At 42.2% G+C, this 20803-nt stretch overlaps 2 protein-coding genes and 1 long non-coding RNA gene across 8 annotated transcripts in view; 2 read left to right on the forward strand and 1 right to left on the reverse strand.

Annotated features, from left to right (window-relative positions):
• The window catches only part of LOC105283841 (agrin), a 360457-nt gene that overhangs the window by 254678 nt on the left and 84976 nt on the right, over positions 1-20803 (forward strand). The window lies entirely within an intron of this gene.
• On the reverse strand, positions 97-6509 carry LOC105283796 (ornithine decarboxylase 2-like). 6 transcript variants are annotated; one of them, XM_011346895.3, is made up of 7 exons: positions 2382-6508; positions 2218-2294; positions 1966-2138; positions 1550-1850; positions 952-1191; positions 676-884; positions 97-542 (listed from the first exon to the last, which is right to left on the reverse strand). In XM_011346895.3, exons 1-7 carry the CDS (start codon positions 2563-2565, stop codon positions 509-511), a joined length of 1218 nt encoding a protein of 405 aa, XP_011345197.2. In that variant the 5' UTR covers positions 2566-6508; the 3' UTR covers positions 97-508. The 6 variants fall into 6 exon arrangements, with proteins under 6 accessions (XP_011345197.2, XP_011345172.2, XP_011345179.2 ...); XM_011346870.3 differs by having other exon boundaries at positions 97-884; positions 2382-6509; XM_011346877.3 differs by having other exon boundaries at positions 2218-6509.
• Positions 6643-13949, forward strand: LOC113561732. Its single transcript, XR_003406405.1, has 2 exons — positions 6643-8335; positions 8542-13949. It is a non-coding gene; the product is annotated as an uncharacterized LOC113561732 (long non-coding RNA).

The following is a 20803-nucleotide window of genomic DNA, read 5'->3' on the forward strand; positions in this document are numbered from 1 at the left end:
TACCTTGACCTTGTTCTTATATTGAAATATCGAAATTACTTATCCAATCGTTTATAAAGGAAATTAAATTAATTAATACTCATTATCACGCACCTGCGTCTAATTCTATGCTCCTTATATATTTCGAAATTACATAAAGCTAAATTTTCATTTTACTTCTTTATGTAAGTATATCGCAATAAATATATACATATTTACGAAAAATATCCATTTAATGCAGGATACTACTAGAAAAAAATAATTTTTCGAGTTTATATTTTGTTACTTTGATGCAATCATACACTTTATTATGTATAATTTTGTTGACGTTGTTAACTTTTTAAATCATAATTCAGTAGAAATACTTATATTTAAATGTTCGTTGGTACATGCACATATATACTTGAATAAGTTTTACCTACTTATTTAATTATTTCTTCTTCTTTTTAAAAAATTTCAAACATTAGAAATTTGTTAATTTTATTATATCTTATCATAAGATGGATTTTTTGTGGAATAAAGCAGGTGTCTACGTCGAATTAATTTGCTCTTTAAAATTCTCCCTGCGAAAGTAACCAATTTAATTTATATAAACTGGACTTGATTTTTTGATCTAATATAAAAAGAAATAATAGATTGCATATTATTAAAATATATACTTTTTTCTTATCACAAGATAAGATAAAACCTACTAACCATTGACTCTTTCTAATGATCGGGATCGTCACTGGAATCGGGAATCCATTAAACGTACAGGCAAGGGCAATAGAATAAGCACCCATATCTTTCCAAACTAACCAGTCGCCTATATCGAGCTCGGGCAACATCACGTCCTTAACAATTAAATCATACGAGTCGGCGGTTGGACCCCACACACTCGAAAGGAATTTCTCATTGGTCGTTGACTACGACAATAAATCGATTATCTTCGATTAATCAAGCATTGTTATAGAAAATAAAATACGGAATTACCTCGGAAAGTAATTCTGGAATTCTGGACCGCAGACCCAACAGCTCTTCAATGAAAGAATTGAACACGCCACAATTCATGTAATACATCCTTATCTTTTCTCCATTTCTCAGAATGACTTTCTTGGAATGCAGATACGAAGCCAAAGTAAAAATGGATGACACATAATAACTTCCCGGCTCACTTGCAATTTTTATACTGGAATCAAGATCCTGTATCGCGTCGTTGATGATACTAGCGAACTAGAGAAATTACGAAAAATATTTGTTAGAAAAATACATGTTAACATACAATGAATAAACTAGAATAGTACGTAAATAAAATTGCACTCTTTTTCATGATAGATAAGTCATTGACTGCTTTCGGAAAAGAGTCGATTCCTTATAATTAAAAATTTTAGCAGCTATTTTAATTAATTTTATTTTTTATCTAATTAATTTATATTATCAACTTTAGTATTTTAATATTCTACTTAGCATCGCATTAATTTACTTTTGATATCATAAAATTCTCTTTTTTCATTAGGTATTATATAGATATTGTAATGAAGAGATAACAAGAAAGAGATTTCTGAGCAAAAGAGGTTTCCTCTGTCAATACCTCATCAGTATCCGTTCCGGTATCCCCCGGAAATCCGCCACCAATATCGATCAACTGCACGTTGTCGCACCCGATCGTCTTGGCGATGGTAATTAACTGTTTACACAATGTGATCCCCCTGCTGTAAGCCTCTAACTCTCCGCACGGACTACCAACGTGAAAGCTGAATCCGTGTAAGTTCAGGCCGAGATCTTTCGTAAGTTGTATTAAACGTACGGTTTCCTCGTCCGGTTCGGAGCCGAATTTCAAACCCAGTATTACCGGCGTGTTCTTCGCATCACAGCGTATACGTATGATAATTCTGTTGACAAGAAAGATTTAGAAACGTGTAAAAGACACTAATACGTCCTGTTAAGTTCTTTTATTTTCAAAATACTCCTTCTAATCTCTTTTCTTTTATTTTATTATTTCCTCACTTAGCCTCGGGAAAGAGATCCTTGATCTTGAACAGCTCACTTTCGCTATCCACCGTCATTTGCTTGACATCCATTTTCTTGGCGTACATTATGTGAGACGGATATTTCGTTGGGTGCGCAAAAATAATCCGGTCGCCGCACACTCCGTGTTGCATCACCTGGCTTATTTCTTGCTGTTGAATATATTTATAACGTGTAATTGATTTCGACATATCTTCATACTTTTGCTGCATGAAGAACTTGGAGCTTTACCTCGGATGCGCAATCGAAACAACCGTTCAAGCTTGCCAGAACTTTAATTACCGTTGGATCCGGATTACATTTAACCGCTGAAATTTCGGAGAACGTTCCATTAATTTCTAATGTGAGGAAAAGATACACAAACGCGTAAAATGTAAGAGATAAAATGGGAATACCGAAGTGCGGGATAACTCTGGGCATTTTGCTGAGCCATTCATGGTGTTTTTTAATAAGATTATTGATATCCACGATGTAGAAAGCTTTCTCTTGAAATTCCGTACTGGTTAAAGTTCTTATAATATCCATATCACTCATCGTATCATCGAAGATTTTTATTTCGTCGAAATTGGATCGCGTCATATTAAATTGCTCGAGTGTGAATGCAATAAAATCTTCGAAAAACGATATTCTGTGAATAGAATTTAAATATCTATCAACTATCTTGATATGAGATACGTGTTACGTGTTATGTTTTATGGATATGTTTTCGAAATATCCATAAAATGATACGTTGCTAGAATTTGTATATATGTTATTTAAATCTACAACTCTAAATTAAAAAATTAAATGTACTTGTATACGTTATTTAAATTGATTGAAGGAATTGAAAATAAACCTTGATTTCAAAAATGTAAAAATGTATAAATATACAAATATAACAATTTCGTAGCATGGGTCAGCAATACATTTTACAGTTCATTTTTATCTTCGCTTAAATTGTTGCAATAATGATACTATTTTTATTTTTTGTAGCACTTGGCGATTGTAGACACATTTGCATGTCACTAATAATACTGTTGTTTCTCTACTTATTGCTATGTGAAAAATGCATTGATAAAGCGCAAAGATTTAATGACAATGTATAAAATTATAAAAAGAATAAGATAACATATAAGAAAAAGTAAGAAGTACATAAATTATATGTGCGTAAAATATGAAATAACTAACTTATTGCATTTTACCTTAAGAAATCGTATCCAAAGAGCTCTCGTTTATACGAAAGATTCTTTAAAATACCGTACTCACTGCCAAGGATTCAAGAGAGAACAATCCTCCGCGTTGATGTGAGGTCTTCTTATATTATGTATTTCGCGTTTCCCACTTTAACACCTATTTTATTTAGAACTGCAATTAGCATTTCCATTCATATTGTCAGGTACATGACTTGAAATCCATGCATAATTTATCTAGTTTTGAGTTAATGCTTTAAAGCAATTTATTCACATACAGAAATCGTCGCGTTCTTCGTCCATATATACAATTTATAACAATTACACTTATATATATTGAAATTTCACATGCATGCATTGGACAAAATACATTTAATTAGAATTCTTGCGTTCGCAGTCGATGGACGGATGACATCAATTTGAGTGATTATTATCCTTTCTAAGCGACTTATTTAAATGCACGACAGCCGAGAAATCTACATAGACTGCACAATACGTTTCACGCTCAACACTCGTGTTGTCGTCATATAATGATCGACTATGCGTTCATGTTAATTAAGATAAAATAACGGTGAGGGCAAAAGCGGAGAGGAGTCACGGCACGTTCGCAGGAAGCTAAATGAGAGTTCCTGATTTCGTTCGATGAACTGATATCTCCGTCCACGTGACGGATCTCTCGGGACTCTCATTTACTTACTCTCTTTAAGCACCCTTTTCACTATGTTTTCTCTCAACGTAATTCTTGTATCTGCTCTCGACCGTACCCTGCACTATCGATGCAAATGGAAGGTGAGGGATCCCTCCTGAAAGCGCAATTCTTTAAAGCAGAAGGGAAAGGGTCGCGTATAGTAACGTCTTATCTACGATGACCCAATTTTTTTCTTATTTCGACTCTACTTGCGGAAGTAGCCAGCAGCGAGTTGACAGCGCTATTTTAAGTCAGAAGCGGCAACTAATTACTGTCCGAAACGCTGAAGAGGAGCGTGATATGGCGGATGATGGGCGAGCCGGATTCTCACGTCTTTTGAAACGATTCAGTGCAATAGAGTTCGGTGTCGCGACGCTTCTCGACGCTCTCCTGCTCCTTCGCTCTTTTGCGAGCCTTTCCGGATGTTCGCTCGCGTCGTCACCCAATTTCGTCGTCGGCAGGTCACGATCCGTCAGCTAAGAGCTCTCGTATATTTACGGGGGATAAGAAATTTCCCAGCCCCTGCACGCTCACAGCAAGCAGCTCGATAATTAATGTTAATTACACGCCGTGGAAGATGAGGAATTACGTTCTCCGTTGGTTCCTCACAGGTGGTTGTTGAGTTTCTAAATAACCACCTTTTAGCGCTCTATTAAAAGTGCCTTGTTTAATTTCTAACCTAGTTTAATTTACAACCAACTACACCTAAATTGCTCAAATACTCCAAGCACCGTTACAAAAATTGCGAGAATTTATTGAATTCGGAATGAAAACATAGTAGAAATACTTCCAGATTTCTATTAGTTTAGTAAATAAACTGTTTTGCTCTATATCGTAGTTTTATTGAAGTTTCTGAATACAAAAACAAGTTGCTTCTCAAACTTGGTAAACGTGTTCCGCCTATTTCACGAATAATTTCTAACTTAATGGCACCCATAAAGAACATTATGCGTTCAAGAGGCAGAGAAGAAATAAAAAACTGCACGGAGAGGCGTAATTATGTGATTGCATGAAATGCAATCTTACTTCAAATGCGTTTTTGTTTTGTTTACTAGCGTTTTGCAGCCGTGATAATTAGAACACGCATCCCCGTTTTATTTACGCAATCGTTTCCATCATTGCTATAAAACTCGCTCGTGCTTCTCTCGGCTTATTCATTAATAATCCCAGTTTTACTTCCCTCGGTAGTTCGCTCGGTAGTTCCTCTCTTATATCCTTGCATGACCATCATTTTCATAAAGGTAAAGATAGGATTTTTCTGGGTTCATGCTCCGTATTCACGTATTTACCAGTTAACTGACCGGTCGACTCGTTTTAAAATAGTCGTTCTTTGCGATGGTTTTTAAGGGGAGCAAACGAGAGGCCAATTATCCAGTAAGATAGAGAATAACCGCCCCCACTAAATTAGCTTTGAAGGGAAGGAAAACATGTATATATGCGAATTATCGTATAATCGAGAAAAGAATTTCTTCAACATTGACAAAAAGGCATAACTGCAAATTAAGAGATCAGGAGACCTTGATTTATTGGACAATTGAAGGAAATCTTAAAAAATTTAAAGAAAAACGATGGACAACTAAGAAAGAAGTAATATGAAAAATAGATTGCAGCAGCGGTCTAGAATCATGTCGGCGAGTAGGAGCGGACCTTTTGCAATACGAACGTGTCGCGTTTCTTTCTGCGCTTCTGCATTGGCGGAAACCGGATCGGTACCATGGAATAGTTGACGCCACCGTTCCCGACGGATTTAAATTTTATGATGGCATGCTGACACTCTCTCTGTTGAGTCTTCTGAGGAATTCACGAAAGGAAAAAAGAAATTTGACCAACGATTCGGTTTATTAATCTTGAACGCGCTGTCTACTCTCTTCAAACGTTATACAGGATATCACTAGAAATCAGAGAGAAATAAATTTCCTTTATTTATGTGTGCTATCATAAACTTAGGTAATCTTTTTCAAGAGATTTATTTTCGTCAAAAATGTGCAAAAAGGCACGCATCTACAATTCATGGAATTAAAAGAGAGTATAAATGATGTATCGATGATGTACGTATACATATTTAAAGGGAATATGGTACGTATGTAGAAAGCTTATTTTACGTGAAAGTACCGTTTACTGATCAAGATCTCCGCAGGCATTAATCAACGTCACACATGCCTGATAACATTTGTCGAAGGTACGGCGCCATGAAATCGGCCGACTGTTCCTTTGATATTTGTTAGTACGTCACACGTAATATCCGGTAGACGGCCGATGATGGATTTGACGCTCTCGCAGATTGCCGTATCGCGCCGGACAATGTCCGTGTATTTTTTATATGACGAAAAACATTGCAATACACCACACATCGCGCCACGCCGCGCGTCGTCCACTGATATGTTAGCGATACGTAAAATTGCACGCGTTGTTGGCAGCTGTCGCCATCGGCTAGCCATTCTCTGTTGCCGTCCTGTGTTTTTGACGCGACGATTCTCCCGGCATGATAGCCGCCGATTGATTATTTATCGATTCGTCGTCGTGAGCATCGAATTCGTATGAGAATATTTGGCACGTTTATCCATTGAGTTGAAAATCCGAAACGCCCACTACACACTACCGGGAATCACGTGCACGTTTCACTTTTGAGCCGACGCAGGATTTCGATATATTAAATTACCCGCCCATTGTAAAATAAAATTTAAAAAACAGATAAAATCTCTAAAAGAGAAAAGGTTATGCATATATTAATATAAATTATATTAATAATATATTTTTAATTATAATATATTATTAATATAAAACTAGAAGAGAAAAGAACAGACCTGGAATAAATATTCCTGTTCTTTAATTATATCAAGAAACTGAACGTGCATACTAATACTATTATCGAAGAGAATTCGACGATAAATCAGCCGCCGCGTTTCCGATGCATTGTTAACGGTGTTCCTCGGTGTAGTCTCGCCGCAGCTGCGATCGCATTTCGGGAAACGCTGAAGTACCGTAGTTCCGGAAGTTCGACAGGTACTTCCGAGCGTCCTGAGCAACTCGTGAAACAGTCCATGAAGATCCTTCTTACGAAAACGCACCGCGTCTCTTGCATGAATATCTCGCCGGTTCGTCCCGTCATTAAAAAGGCTTACGTACTTCCAGCTTAGGGTGAGGACAAGCTAACAAGACCGGAACTTTGTACTGCAAACGGAACTTCTGAACCTCCGCGTAATACGTTTTACGTTTCGGGGTATAAAACTCTCGCTGTTAAGCCGAGTTCAGAACTTGTCGAGATGCTGGCTGGAGCTGAGAATGGTACACGTGATCGGGGTATGCGACGGACACGTTCGCGTACCGGCGACAGCTTGGCAGTCGCTGCAGACGGCGCATACTTGCGCAACCTTAGTCGACGGTAAATTAACCCTTCTGCCCATCCCCTGGTCTTCCACGCTCGGTATCACGTTCCTCGTCTTGTTAACCACGTGCCGCTGGCTTCCCTCAAAAGAAAACCAACGAAACATTGGATACTGTTACGTTCAAAATTAAAATTCATTCAAGCTATCACCGTGTTGTGAATATATATTTTACCTCTTAATTATTTCGAGAGGAAATCAATTTCAAGTTTGACCTATTAATATTAAATAAAACACCAAACTTGTGATTTATTAATAATGCAGTTCTATTGCAATAAAGGCTTCTCGCGCGAGGAGAAATGTACCGAACGGAAGACGCTCTGATAGTTGGATTTTTCAAACGTAACATCAAAATCCGCACATGGGATAGCAAATCGCGCGACACGGTACACACGTACACATGTAGCCGGAGCTGCGCGGTCGATCAAGGGATTCGTAAACGGCGTGAGCGGCATGCTACGATATTCGCGAACTAATTCAACGTTGTTCTCGCCGTAAATCGCGTGACTCCCGTCCGCCAACGACTTCTTGGATCAGCGTAATAGGTATGTTGCTCACGTACGCTCCGAATACACAACACGGAGTCGTCTATCGGTGCGCGGGTGCCATAGAAGGCGGTGGCACAACAATTGGCGCCCCTTCGAACACGCCGAAGTAACATCGATCCAGGAAGACGAAAGTACCTCTTCCCTCTTCGTTTTTTAATCACGCAATAGCGTTGACAAAGTGCGACGGAAAATTAGCATCCACCAGATTGCGGTTTGCGTGATGGAAGAGAAACGTCATCTTTTTCGGGACATAATGTGGATAATCTAGAACTGTCATTTTTTGTCGTATTTAGAACTAAATATTTGATTGGAACATCGTCGCACGTCCACTTATATGGAGTGAAAATCGAAAATGCACACTTGTGCATGATATTTGTAGCTTCAAATTCGATTCGGGTCAAGTCAGTTTAGGTCATATTAGGGTTTCCCATTTGTTTTTTATCTATTTCTTTTTTTATTTTTTTTCAGCATGTCAATTTCCCACGTTCTCTCGAAATGTCGCATTCAGATTCTCGTAATAACGAAACCTTTACGTCAATTCAGCCAGCACTAAAAGACTAGGTTTTTATTTAATCGTTTAAATAATACAGTGACATTCTGCACTCTACGAGCCACTCATATGGAGTATTAGCATTACAAAATTATATACTCTTTTTTTTATTAATTTTTTTCAGTATGTCAATTTCCCACATTCTCTCGAAATGTCGCATTCAGATTCTCGTAATAACGAAACCTTTACGTTAATTCAGCCAGCACTAAAAGACTAGATTTTTATTTAATCATTTAGACAATACACTCTTTTCAACAATATCATGCTGCTCCAGATAGCATTATAATTAATTTCATGTTTATGACTGCTCTGAAGTTGATTATGTTAAATTATGAATATCTCTAAGTGAGACAATTCTCGCATCTTCAGCAGCAACGTAAAACTCAGGAAGTTCCGTATGCATTGTGGAGAACGTCCGGTCGGCCTATCAAAGTCGATGTTTCTCAGCTCGATTTATCCGACAACCGCGTACTCCTCATGCGCACTCAACGTGACAATCGACTGTCCCCGGAAGAACAAGAATTTCGATTTCGCGGCGGTGAACCGCTGCGGCTGAGCATGCGAATTCGTGAACGTCGTGCCGGAAAACCCTGTCCCACCGTCGCCGCAACAGCGGCGGGGTTGTTCGCCCGAAAAGCGCGGGGAAGCAAGAGGACTCACGATGCAACGTGCGGGACGTGAATTCGTGGAATGAGAGAGGGTGCACGAGGAAGAAAAGAGGATATGAGAGACAGAGGGAGGGGTAAAATGGGGCGCGCAAAGGACGAAAAGGGGCGGCGGGTGGCAGGTGTTCCACGATAGCCGCGTTATCCACGTTTGGAGGATTGTGAAAATGGACGAGATGGGGGTGGCGCGATGAAGAAGGAAAGGTCGGGGAGGATAGTTGGTACACGTTGATCGTATCCATGGAATATCCGTACTATCCTGCGGAAAATCGGTCCGCGCGCGCGAGAGGGTGATAGAGTTGGTGTGGGGGTGGTCGGCGAAGCGGAAGGCTGATCACGTAGACGGCATTCCGTGGTGCTCCCTTACCACGCGTCGAACTGAATTAAACCAATCTCGCAGAGGGCTGGAACGGGAGAGGACGGAGCGGGCGGAGGTGGACACGCGGATTTAAATAATTGAAATAAACTGTGAGCTCACCAACTCGGCACGCCGCAACCCTCCGGAAAACGGGGAACGTCCCCGCCCTCTCCCTTCGATATCCGACTCGAGAACCATGGTTTGAATCTCTCCAGCGATCACGAAGCCAAAACTCCTCGTAATCGCGTCGAAATCGATTTCCTATCGTCAACTTCGCTTGTCTTCATGTTTTGTAATTCAATGGAGGGTCGGCGTGCGTTCGATACTCGTTCTTATTTCCTTCGTGTACTATCGACATTTGCGGAGAGATGTGCACTGTAACGGTGAAAAGTCGAAAATGCTCATTATAGAATTCCGAAATGGAATTTTTCAATTTGGAGACTATAAAGTCGATTAGTAATTAGCACGGAGATGATATTAAAGGAAACCTTTCCAAAAAAGAAAATCTATTGTGAAAAGCGTTACATAATTATTCATATAAAACGATTTTTCTTTTTCTGCTGCTGCATTAAAAAAATTGATTAAATTTCGCCCGATGCTTATAGCATACGATTCATTAGCGAGCTATCTATCCGAGATTATACGACGTCGAAGGAGAATTTATGCTGATATCCGGATTTATGATCGAGGCTGGGAACCATTTACCCCCAAGGACCAATAAGACTATTCCGGTTGATGAGAGTGTGCCGCGAATCTATAAAAGATTTCGATTTCACGTTATTACGCTCGGCATGGAGTATCGATCGAGTTTGCGTGCAATAAGCGATCCGCTTGCTTAGCATTCTGAGGAGCGGCTGGTGGATTATGAGAATACACGCCGGAATATTTCAGAGTTCCATTCTTGGTAAAGTTAATCTATTTTGCAAGCTTATAATATTAATTTCATGTACCTCACGTTTTGCGTGTCCAGACGTTTCAATATTTAAAGAGGCATCGCTTCAACTCCTATCGCGAGGAAAATTGCTTGCAAATCTGGCAAAAATATTGCGAAGAATTTTTATCGTTCTTCGCTTTCCTTCTGGTCGACTCGCGCAAATAGCTCGTCATCGTTCGAGAAAAAAAAATCTGACGTACCTCCTTCATTCAACTGGCGGTTTATTTCACAGTTTATATCCTGTATCTGATTAATAGAACCCGGCGGATACAAAAACCGCGTATAAAACTCCATCCGTCCTTTAAAACGACTCTGCGCTCCGCCCTTCGCTCGTTCATCCGCTTCTTCGACTCGGTGAACCATTTTCCCCGAGCGATCATTACACTATTGGAGTTACGACCCGTTTATTCACCATAAAGACAGAAGGGAGAAGAGACTCATTCGCGAGAGGAGAAAGATGAAAAGCCGCTGACATGCGCTCATCCTACGTTTCGTTTCATTCGCGAATCCGCAAATAATAAGACGCGGACGAGGCATACCGCACAGAGAGAAACGTCCTATTCCATTTTAATTTTATTTTGTCATCTCGCGAAATAGCAGATCCTCTTATCCGATTCCGGTAGATAAATGGCGCGCGCGCGCGCGCAATGAGCGCGACTCGCGAAATATAATTCAATTTCAAATCGTTGCTCCCACTCGTAGGAGGCACTTGAGCTGCAACACCGAGTCCTGTTGACGAAACTTTTGCAATGAAAACTACTACGGCCATAATAAAACCTCAACCAACTAATTTATCGCGTGCAATATAACGCGAATTTACGTGATTGTTTCCTTTGACACGCAGGAATAGCAATAATGAACGTTGTTTTTCCTACAATAATCGTTCACATAAAAGATCTATAAAAATATTTATATCGATAATTCGTACGTCATTTTATACGAGCGTAAAATGTTTTATGGTCCAATAGCGGATACGGAAATTATATAGATGTTATTTCTTGCAGTCCATATCTTATTTCGAAAATAGCTCCTCTCGATCCTTAATAATAATTCATCTTACTCGTAATTAATGGCAAGTATAATGTTTAAGTCTATTCGAAATGAATGGGTTTATAATTTTTCAAAAAGATTCAAAGATAAAAAAAACTCGTTAAAAGCTTAAAATAAATGTAGACAGCAAGTGCTTGCGGGTCACGCGAAACCATCAATCGTTATCCCGAATGTAATTCGCAAAACTCATGCGGGTTATCCGAGAAAAGAACGGCCACGAATTCCGGTATAATCCTCGGAGTCAGAATGAGAGAAAGGCGTGCTTTTTATCCCGCGGCAAAAGGTCGGAAAGGGGGGCGGGGAAGACAGCACCTCGAATTTCTCGTAGACGAGCGTTATCGCGAACTCGTTAAAATCCCTCCGGCGGGATTCACCGTTAAAATCCCTCCATAAGGATTCCGACCTTGCATTTGTCCGAAGATTCATTCCTCATTCTTCGCGACATAGTCCCGCCGTCGCCCCCTCAGCGATGTCCGAAAAACCCACCACCGTAACGCCGGCCCGACCTCGTAGAAAAGTTATAAGCCGACGGATTATAATGGCGAGACGATAAGAGAGGGTAGCAGGAAAAAGGCGGCAGACCAACCACGAATCGCTATTAACCCGTCACCCACCCTTGCTTGCCGGGATCCCCCCTCGAGAGCTGGTGATTGCGCACCGGGACCGGCAGAAAGTTCGGAAGTGAAACGTGCGAAAAGAGCAGATTGATAGACGGGCAGAAAGGGGAGGGTAAAAAGGCGCGAAAGTAGCAATTAATCTTGCGGCTAAGCGTGACGTTTAATCCCTCGCACGCCCGCGTAATTGGAGGAAAGGGTGGCGTGAGAGCTCTCTGACTTTACGTTAAACAATCGCGTATTTCATAATTTCGTGCGGGTCAAGGTAAATACCAGAGAAAAGCATTGAGAGGAAAAAGAATCATGTAATCAGTCGCGTAATTAAAACATGAGATAATAACGAGCTCATTAATAAAATGCCGACGTGATTATGCACATCGAGCGTAAACACTGATACAAAATGCACACATATGGCGTACGCGAAAACGGAGGCTAGCCAGGAAAAATGGCAAGTTGCGAAATTAGTAATCGGTTTCACGGGCGAGTAATGCTCGCGGCGTTCGTGGATTAATTATTACCCAATGAAAAAGCAACCTGTGGATTTTCAGTTAACTCGCGCATGTTCGTACGTCAAAGGCACCGCGCGTGTGAGTTAATTAAATCGAGGAGTTCGAAACGCGTAACGCCGACGTGTTCGTCGCGTGGGCTACGCAGCGATGAAAACGGTGCACATGGAAGTGCACGTGGCCAATTACGCAAAGTACGGGGTATCGATTCCCGTAAATTAGACGGGATGGAACATAACGTAAACATTTCACGGACGTCGCTGATGAAAACGTCCTCGATCTCCCGGTGGCGCGCCGCGACGTCTCGAGTGACGGGAACCTTTCGCGTAATTGAGAGGCGAAATCATTTTCGATTGCCCGTGTCAATTCCGCCGGGCCATTAATTACAACACTGTGCTTGATGTGCTGTCCCGTTTTCGATCCACTATACGTCATTCAGGCTTCGCAATCTGACAGTAAACTATTTACGCGACAAATATCAAAGCCGCACGATTTTTAGGCAACACGCCCTTCTTTTTGGACAACATGGGTTTTCGATGGTATCACCGTTCGTTCTCTTTCTAATTTAATTTTAGTTTAATGTTAACTAAATGATGAATCTAGCTAGGACAGAAAGAAAAAAAGAGAATGAAAGCAAACAAAAATCGACAGGATTAAATGCGACATGTTTGATTTATTATCGATATATGTGAATTCTGTTAACTGATCAATTGACGTGATATTATTAGATCTATTATGAATTGAGCCATCAATTTTTATATTCAATTTTGCCTTCATCTATCAGATCACGAGACAGAATATTTTACAGATTGTCGTTTAGAGCTCTGACATGAATTTAGACAGGATTACAAACGCATAAGCGTGTCGTGTAAATTATTACAGCGATAAATGTTGCCGGAGAATATCGATATCCAGCCTTAAATCGCGGCCAACCAATTAATCAACAGAATTTCCTAACCATGTCCTTCTGACTTGAATGTTTCTATTTGCGGTGCGATCGATCGGATGATTCGAGCGTTGGTCAAACAAGCCGAATATTCCCTCGGGAATTGAGCAGCAAAACGTGTCTGCGCAAGATGAGGAAATCCATTTGGAAGCTGACCATGCGAGAAAATGCAATTAGTACCGCTTTTTATCCGCCAACGTCAATTGTCAACTCCCTTGTAGCATCGAAGCAAATTCTACGAATAGTTGATTTTTTTTACGCAGTACCAAGTCAATATTAAGGAAATCTCATTAATCGCGTATTCCTGCGAACAGAATCCTTGAGCAAACGCGGCGGCTGACACCACCGGCTACGGGAATATCGAGACAGTCCGGAACAATCCCTAAAAGCAATATCTCCGTGAACGTCGTCCTGTCTGAATCCCCCGGGCACTCCGGGGCGGGATCGTTCTCGCATGAGCGATTTTCTATTTTACATTTCACTCGACCGAATCCGTCCGAGAGAGCGCCACGCGACGCGTCGGGCGCCGCGTAACTTGGCGAAACAGCAAAATTGTTCGGCCGCCCTCCAGCTTCATTCTCAGCCCCGCCCGTTCACCAGGCCACCCCCGTGCCTCCGATTCCGCGCCAACCGAGGAAAGTTCCGTAAGTTGCTCGCACCACCTTGGTGCACTTTTCCAGCCGCAAATCCGATCCCACGGGTCCGCCGAAGTTTTCGAGGTGGTTTTCTTCACCCCACCCACCCCTCGCGAATCTTCTTGCACCCGTGCCCTCTTCATCGCCCTTTCGCGAGCATGTGGGTTCGCGAAACAAGCAGGTTGCAACATGGTCGAGGCGGCGGAGTCGTGCCGGAGGAAAATTATTTATAAACGTCAAAACAGCGAGGCGCCCCTTCGTTCGCGAGGAGAGAGTTGTTGCGGCGTGAAGGGAATTTACTCGCCGTCATCCACGCGGACAACCCTCGCGGAATTTTCGAGCGCGCGTCCGCCCGCTTACGAAACTTTCACATGCCGCCCCCGCCGTTCGGCAAACGTGATTAGTAGCTCAACGGCGCGGGAGGATAATTTACGAGCATGAAACAACGGATTTAGAAAGAAAGAAAGTGCGCGGGCGGCAACAGCAGGCGTCGCGGAATATCGAAACTGCTCCCGGCCAATTCGCGCGATCGCCAACGCAATGACGCCTGAATTTCGATTGCGCTTATGCCTGGACGCGCTCACGTAAATAACCATTATCTACGTCTGCTTGTAAATGTATTCTATAATATATACGCGCACGTCGAGCAAATGCGAAATTTACGTGGAAGCTCGACAAATGGTTTAAATTAGGAACGTAAAATGGAAGAACATAAAGAGAACGAACGTCATTGCGAAAAAATTCTCATTTTCCATTATTCATAGTGAATCGACATGTCGAGCACCGCCGTTGCTGTTTCGTAAATTCAGTTATTTTTATATAAATCACCGGGGGACAATAAATTGCATTTCATAGAATTTTGAAAGATAACAGCGGCATCTCTTCTCGTGTCACCGACGAGTAACATACATACAGCTTTTAATACACACCGCCAGTTTTTTGTATCGAAAACAAAAATACGGTAACAAATAGAGTATTTGTTATGTCGCATCACTGAACGTTGTTTAACTGCGAATAAAAACGATATCAAGGTGTATCACAGGCTGTCACACAGCATTATGTCGTAAGTCTTTCAGTGTCGACCGCAGGATCATACACAGAAATTACACACATGTTTCTTCGGATCCCATAAACGTATGTACACGTTGCTCTAAATCATGAGCTCACCATGACATCTGTGAGGCTATTTTGTCCGATAGATCGTAACGGATAACTGTATACCTCGCGAACACACACACACGCACCCGGAAGATGCCCCGGACCAACTCTGAACAGAACTCATTGTCAGACAATTCCGTTGGGTAATTTTACAAATATTATTCGAGTGAGAGATGTGGCAGTGGTAATTAACATATAACTATTTACGGGAGTCTAATTAAAAAGTTGTGTATATAATTCGGTCAATTTCAATAAAGAACACATGTGCTAAAATATATATAGAGGCAGAAAGATATTTCTCATTTTTGTTTGGACGTAACGTTCATTTATGTAAATTGGATATTTGAAATCTATTTTTAATATACGCGAACTCACTTGGCAATCAGAGTTCAGAAAACTCCCATTTTAATTAAGAGACGATCAAATAACGCGATTATAAACATTTACTTGTTATTTCAATTTTGCTATTATTAAGATCATTCCATTCGCTCATTTACATTGGCTAATTAAATCTTAATAGTTATTTAATCATGGAGTAGATACTGATTATTTTTTATTTTAATTCAACTAAACTGGCATGAGGCTTCTTACATCGCAGATTTATGTCGATACGACTGGACTGCAAATATAGTTTTCCTTATAGGCCATGAACAGGTGCTTCGCGGATCGTAAACGCGCGTCATCTCCGTAAATTCGTGAACACTCGCGCGCGCGCACATTATCGTGCGGCTGTAACACGCTCAGCGCGCGAATTCACGGGTGTTCCTTTGTGTCGCCGTAATATAAATCATAAATTTGTGTCAACGGCAAACACGTTGCGTTTCGCGGTCCCCGAGGATGAACGCCCCGTAAATCGTCGCGCTCCTACGTGCAGCTCGCGCACGTTGGCCATTTCATTCCGCTTAATCCCTTAACACCGGAAATCTTTGTCCGCGTGGCTAATTAAGCGCTTTCTACGTAAAAGCCATTTAGCTGGGAATTCGAATATGGCATAAGCGTTGTCAAAAGCACCCCTTTTTAATTTTCTGCTTTGAGATATTTTAAGGATAATTACGGTATTTTACTCGTGATGAGGATATTTCAGTAAACGAAGTAATTTTATCCGTTGTTTTTCCTCGCTCCCTCTAATTCGATGAAACGCCAATTCCGTTCTATAATTAATTATTCTTACATTGTCGCATTTTAAATCGAGAATTTTGCACGTTGGTGTGCACTTCCATTTAGTTTTCACGTGTCTGTATGCGTAAGCCTAAAATTGTGCCATCCTCGGCGAATTTTCAACGTCCCGGCCGAGCGAGGCGGAAGAGCACTAATCCGAAAGTTTCGCGGACGGTAAAGTTGGCCAGCACCACCGTTTCCGGTCCGATGGCACGCCGTGGGCCATTGGCTGGCCGCGCTGCGTTCGCGAACAATGAGTCTCGTGACATTTCGAGCCACGGCTCTTTACTTCCGGTTTTACGCCGTGTGCCGTGCTCTCCAGAGGGCAATTGTCGTCGTCCACGGGAAAACCGAAAGACACTCGCCATATTTGTGGCTATACCATAAATCACCCTCTTTGGTCATCTAATCCTTCCACGTTCCGTTTGTAGAATCGTTTGTAATATGGATCACAATATTTTACAAATATCATTTTTCTAATCATTTATTTTATGAATCCGCGTAAACTTGTTTTCAAAATGACAGAAAATTCAACAAAATAACGACTATTTAATAGCGCTTTTGCGTCACGCGGCGTCATAATCCACGAATCGCGTATCATGCAAAACGACGGATGAATACGTCGAACTTTCGCAGCCGGCTGTCACGGGAATTTAATATCGGATAAAGTGTCCCCGATCGTAACTCGCTGGGGTAGATCGCGAGGGGTAGAACGAAAAAGCGCGAGAAGATCACGGAAACAAACTCTTTGCGGAGAATTTGCAATTCACCGAGCATAAGAGGCAAAGGAAGGAAGAAGGGAACGGAGGGCCAAAGTTCGAAGCGGGGCTGGCGTTACAGCTGACGTTGCCAGATATTAAAAATGATTCCCGCATCGTGCCCGATTCTCGCGCGATTGAGTCACGCGACGTGCGATTTAATCACGCCCGAACCACCCGCATAATTCGTCACGAGATGGGCGAAAGATTAAGTTCTCTAATTCCTATAAGAATTGAAGGACACGTGAACGTCCCGAGGGATAATCTACGATAAGCTCGTGCTCCTCGAGATCCGGGGAAGTTCAACAAATGAGTTTAATTTGGAAAACGAGTTCAATTTGGATTTACCATTGCAGCACGAAATGCGCAAATCCAATAGAGAATCCTTTCGATCTCACTCGCGGTATCGTATAGATATTACCAAGAGCGTATCACGGGACCATTAGCGAAATCATTATCGACATTAGGCTCAGCATATAATGCACAGCAACACGTGGTACTATTATCCAAATGTACTATGTAATGCAATGTAATTCCCATAATGCTGGCCGCGAGGGAAAAACTTGCGTATAAATATCGAGAGCGGCCACCCTCGCTCCTCGCCGGTGAGGAATCACGTGTTTCATGCCGTGAGTTCCGATATGCTAACGCTACAGCATCGCCGGCGTTATCGTCGTCATTATCGTCATCGCGACTTTAGGTCCGCGGCGCTATCATTATGCTCACGCGATACTCGATTTACGTGTCGATCGAGGAGGCCGGTTTCTCCTTTCTCCTCTCTATCTCGCTCCCTCGTGTGCCTGCGTTGGTGGGACCCTTGCGAGCCAGCTTGCGCTAGAGCTTCGGAATTAAAAGGACGCTACGCGAGGCGAACCACCGCGGGTATCACGTTCCTGGCATGAATATGTATGCCATGGTATGAATGTACATAAGGGAACCGCGCGTGTCCTTGCCGCGCGTTACGTATTCACGAATTTATAATCGCGCTACGGGACATTGTCGCTGGTCGCAGGTCAATCCTTCGTGCCGGTACTTGCAGTCATCGGCACGATGTGCTCTGGGCATTAAGTGTCTCCGCCAACGACAATTTTCCACCGTGAAGTAAAAGACACATGACCTACGTGCACCTCAATGAAGGAAAATCTCGGAGTCTGCTCGTCTCTCTCAAATATGTTTTTTAATGTGTGCTTCATATAAAATAGTCTATCAATAATTTTTAGAGTACTGCGATAAGATACCTTTGAAAGTATTTATACTAATTTATTATTTTTTAAATATATTTATAGACTGTGGACGCGCGTTCTTTCCGCGTCGAGTATAATTGACCTCGATAAATTTCGGCCTCCGCTGTTTTATCAAATTTAATTCGTGCGACGAAATGTGAAACCCGCGCTGCAAAAAGCTGCGGAGATCGCTTGTCGTGTCAATACGTTGGCATGGATGTATAAATCGATTGGCAAACGTCCAAACGTTCCGTCAGAAATCGTCGCACGCATTTGCACGTGTCAAACGCTATTTACAACACACGTTGCCCGTTGAACGTGACGAAATTAGTGTATAGCGACAATCGAGTCAACGGATATAAATTTCGCGTGGCGCAAAACGTCGCAGAGTATTACGGATGACAATCGGCGATTTTAATACATACACACATGCACACACATGTGCTGCACGAAATCTCGATATCGAATCACAACGCGCTGCATCGCGGCGAATTATTATTCGTTCGATCACGGGAGCTTGTACAGAAAAAAAAGAACACATATATCCCGTTTCAACGAAGTAACTTTTGATGAATATGAAAAAAATCATACATCTACCTGCCATGTTTTTGATATGAGTAGCAATACGCATCGTTAAATATCAGATATCACAAATAGTTTCGCGTTCGGCAACGCTTGAACCCGCGCAAATCCCCATAAACATATTTTTGAACAAATTTTGTGCTTTTCAGAGCAAACGAGTGCATTTTGCATTGCTGTTTGCGCGTGCAAATAATGTACTTTTATGTATTTATGTATTGTCGATAAAATCATCGATTCAGTCCGCATCAAGACAATATTATTGCCGAATTTTCTTCGTACGCAGAACAAGATCGCAATCTATTGTGAAGAACACGAAGAATAGGAAAAGAGCTGCTTCGCGTTTGTGTTGCGTATTTCCGTTCTATAATTCATTCAAACAGTTAGATAGTATATCGAGTGTATTTTCGGATTGATAGAGTTTATGCGCAAATATCGCATTGACAAACACGGGTCTGAGAATCACGTCGCGTAGACCCGGTACAGCGACGCAATCCCGTGACATCGTAAATACCATCGCGTTCGAGAAAGAAAATTCGATTTGCATGCGGGGTCCATTTATTGCGACGTGTACGACGCGCGTACGCTATCCCGCGTTTGTGTACGGCCGGCGGAGTCTAATGGTCAATTTGAATAAATACGATATTAAAGGACCCCTCCCTCGCCGGACCGGTCGTCGATGTCGACGCCGTGTAACCGGTCTCCCGGATGTGGTCGCTCGAATCAGGAAGAGGAAAGAAAAATGGCTGACACGAACCATTAGCGCGCGCATCGATTCGCGTGCACGCCGCGATATATATTGTCGAGCGGACAACGCGCGCGGGTACGACAGGGGGATGGAAACGCGGAGTCAACGTCAATTACACGTGCATTTTAATTGCGGATCTCGTTATCAAAAAGCGTTTCCAGGCGGCCGATTCCCGCAGATTATTTTAGATAGTTGGTAGCCGAGGAAGGGAGCCCCACGTTCCCATTTAATTCTAATTTAATGGTAAGCTTACGCTCACGCGTAACGTAATTAATTACGGCTGGAGTTTGTCGTAATGACGATGCCATCCGTGGCGTGCGATTATCGCGATACGCGGCACGAAAAATCCAACGCATCCGAGGCAGCGAGTTCCCTGATCAACAGCTCGCTGGAGAACACGTTGATTCCGGAGCTAACCGGAGATAGTCGATGGATACTGTAAGAGGCGAAAAATAACTAGGAGACTGCCTTAGATTTGAACTCGAACTCTCCGGGATCCCTGGTTCACACGCCTAGGTCTTAGGCTGACGGCCAATACTCCTACTGTTGTGATCAACTCGTTTTCATTCCGATCCTCTATACGACCTGTCAGTCTCGACTATCTTTCCAGATCTTACAACTCGGCCAGCCTGACATTACATTCGTCCCCGAATGTCTCCAAATCGTCGATTCACTCCACTTGAGTCCCTCCCAACATCCATTTTTGGTTCACTCTTCTGAGTCCCTCCCAACATCGATTTTTGGTTCACTCTTCTGAGTCCCTCCCAACCTCCATGTTGATTCACTCCTCTGAGTCCTTCCCAATCTCCATGTTGGTTCACTCCTCTGAGTCCTTCCCAATCTCCATGTTGGTTCACTCCTCTGAGTCCTTCCCAATCTCCATGTTGGTTCACTCCTCTGAGTCCGTCCCGACCTCCATGTTCAAGCTTCACTACCGGCCAGCTGCTTCTCAACTCCCTCCTCTCCGAGGGGTAGCGGATTTTATCCCACTTCTGAATTGTAAGAGGCGAAAAATAACTAGGAGACTGCCTTAGATTTGAACTCGAACTCTCGGGGATGCCTGGTTCACACGCCTAGGTCTTAGGCTGTACGGCCAATACTCCTACTGTTGTGATCAACTCGTTTTCATTCCGATCCTCTATACGAC

This window comes from Ooceraea biroi, chromosome 4 (genome assembly GCF_003672135.1).
Source record: "Ooceraea biroi isolate clonal line C1 chromosome 4, Obir_v5.4, whole genome shotgun sequence".
NCBI classification, from domain to species: domain Eukaryota; kingdom Metazoa; phylum Arthropoda; class Insecta; order Hymenoptera; family Formicidae; genus Ooceraea; species Ooceraea biroi.

Excerpts from the sequence above, each read along its gene's own strand:
- LOC105283796 (XM_011346845.3), bottom strand. The coding sequence starts at position 2,565 with ATGACGCGATCCAATTTCGACGAAATAAAAATCTTCGATGATACGATG. Across the intron at positions 2,139-2,217 it reads GTTTCGATTGCGCATCCGAG|CAAGAAATAAGCCAGGTGAT; the intron begins GTAAAGCTCCAA and ends TATATTCAACAG. Across the intron at positions 1,851-1,965 it reads GATCTCTTTCCCGAGGCTAA|AATTATCATACGTATACGCT; the intron begins GTGAGGAAATAA and ends TCTTGTCAACAG.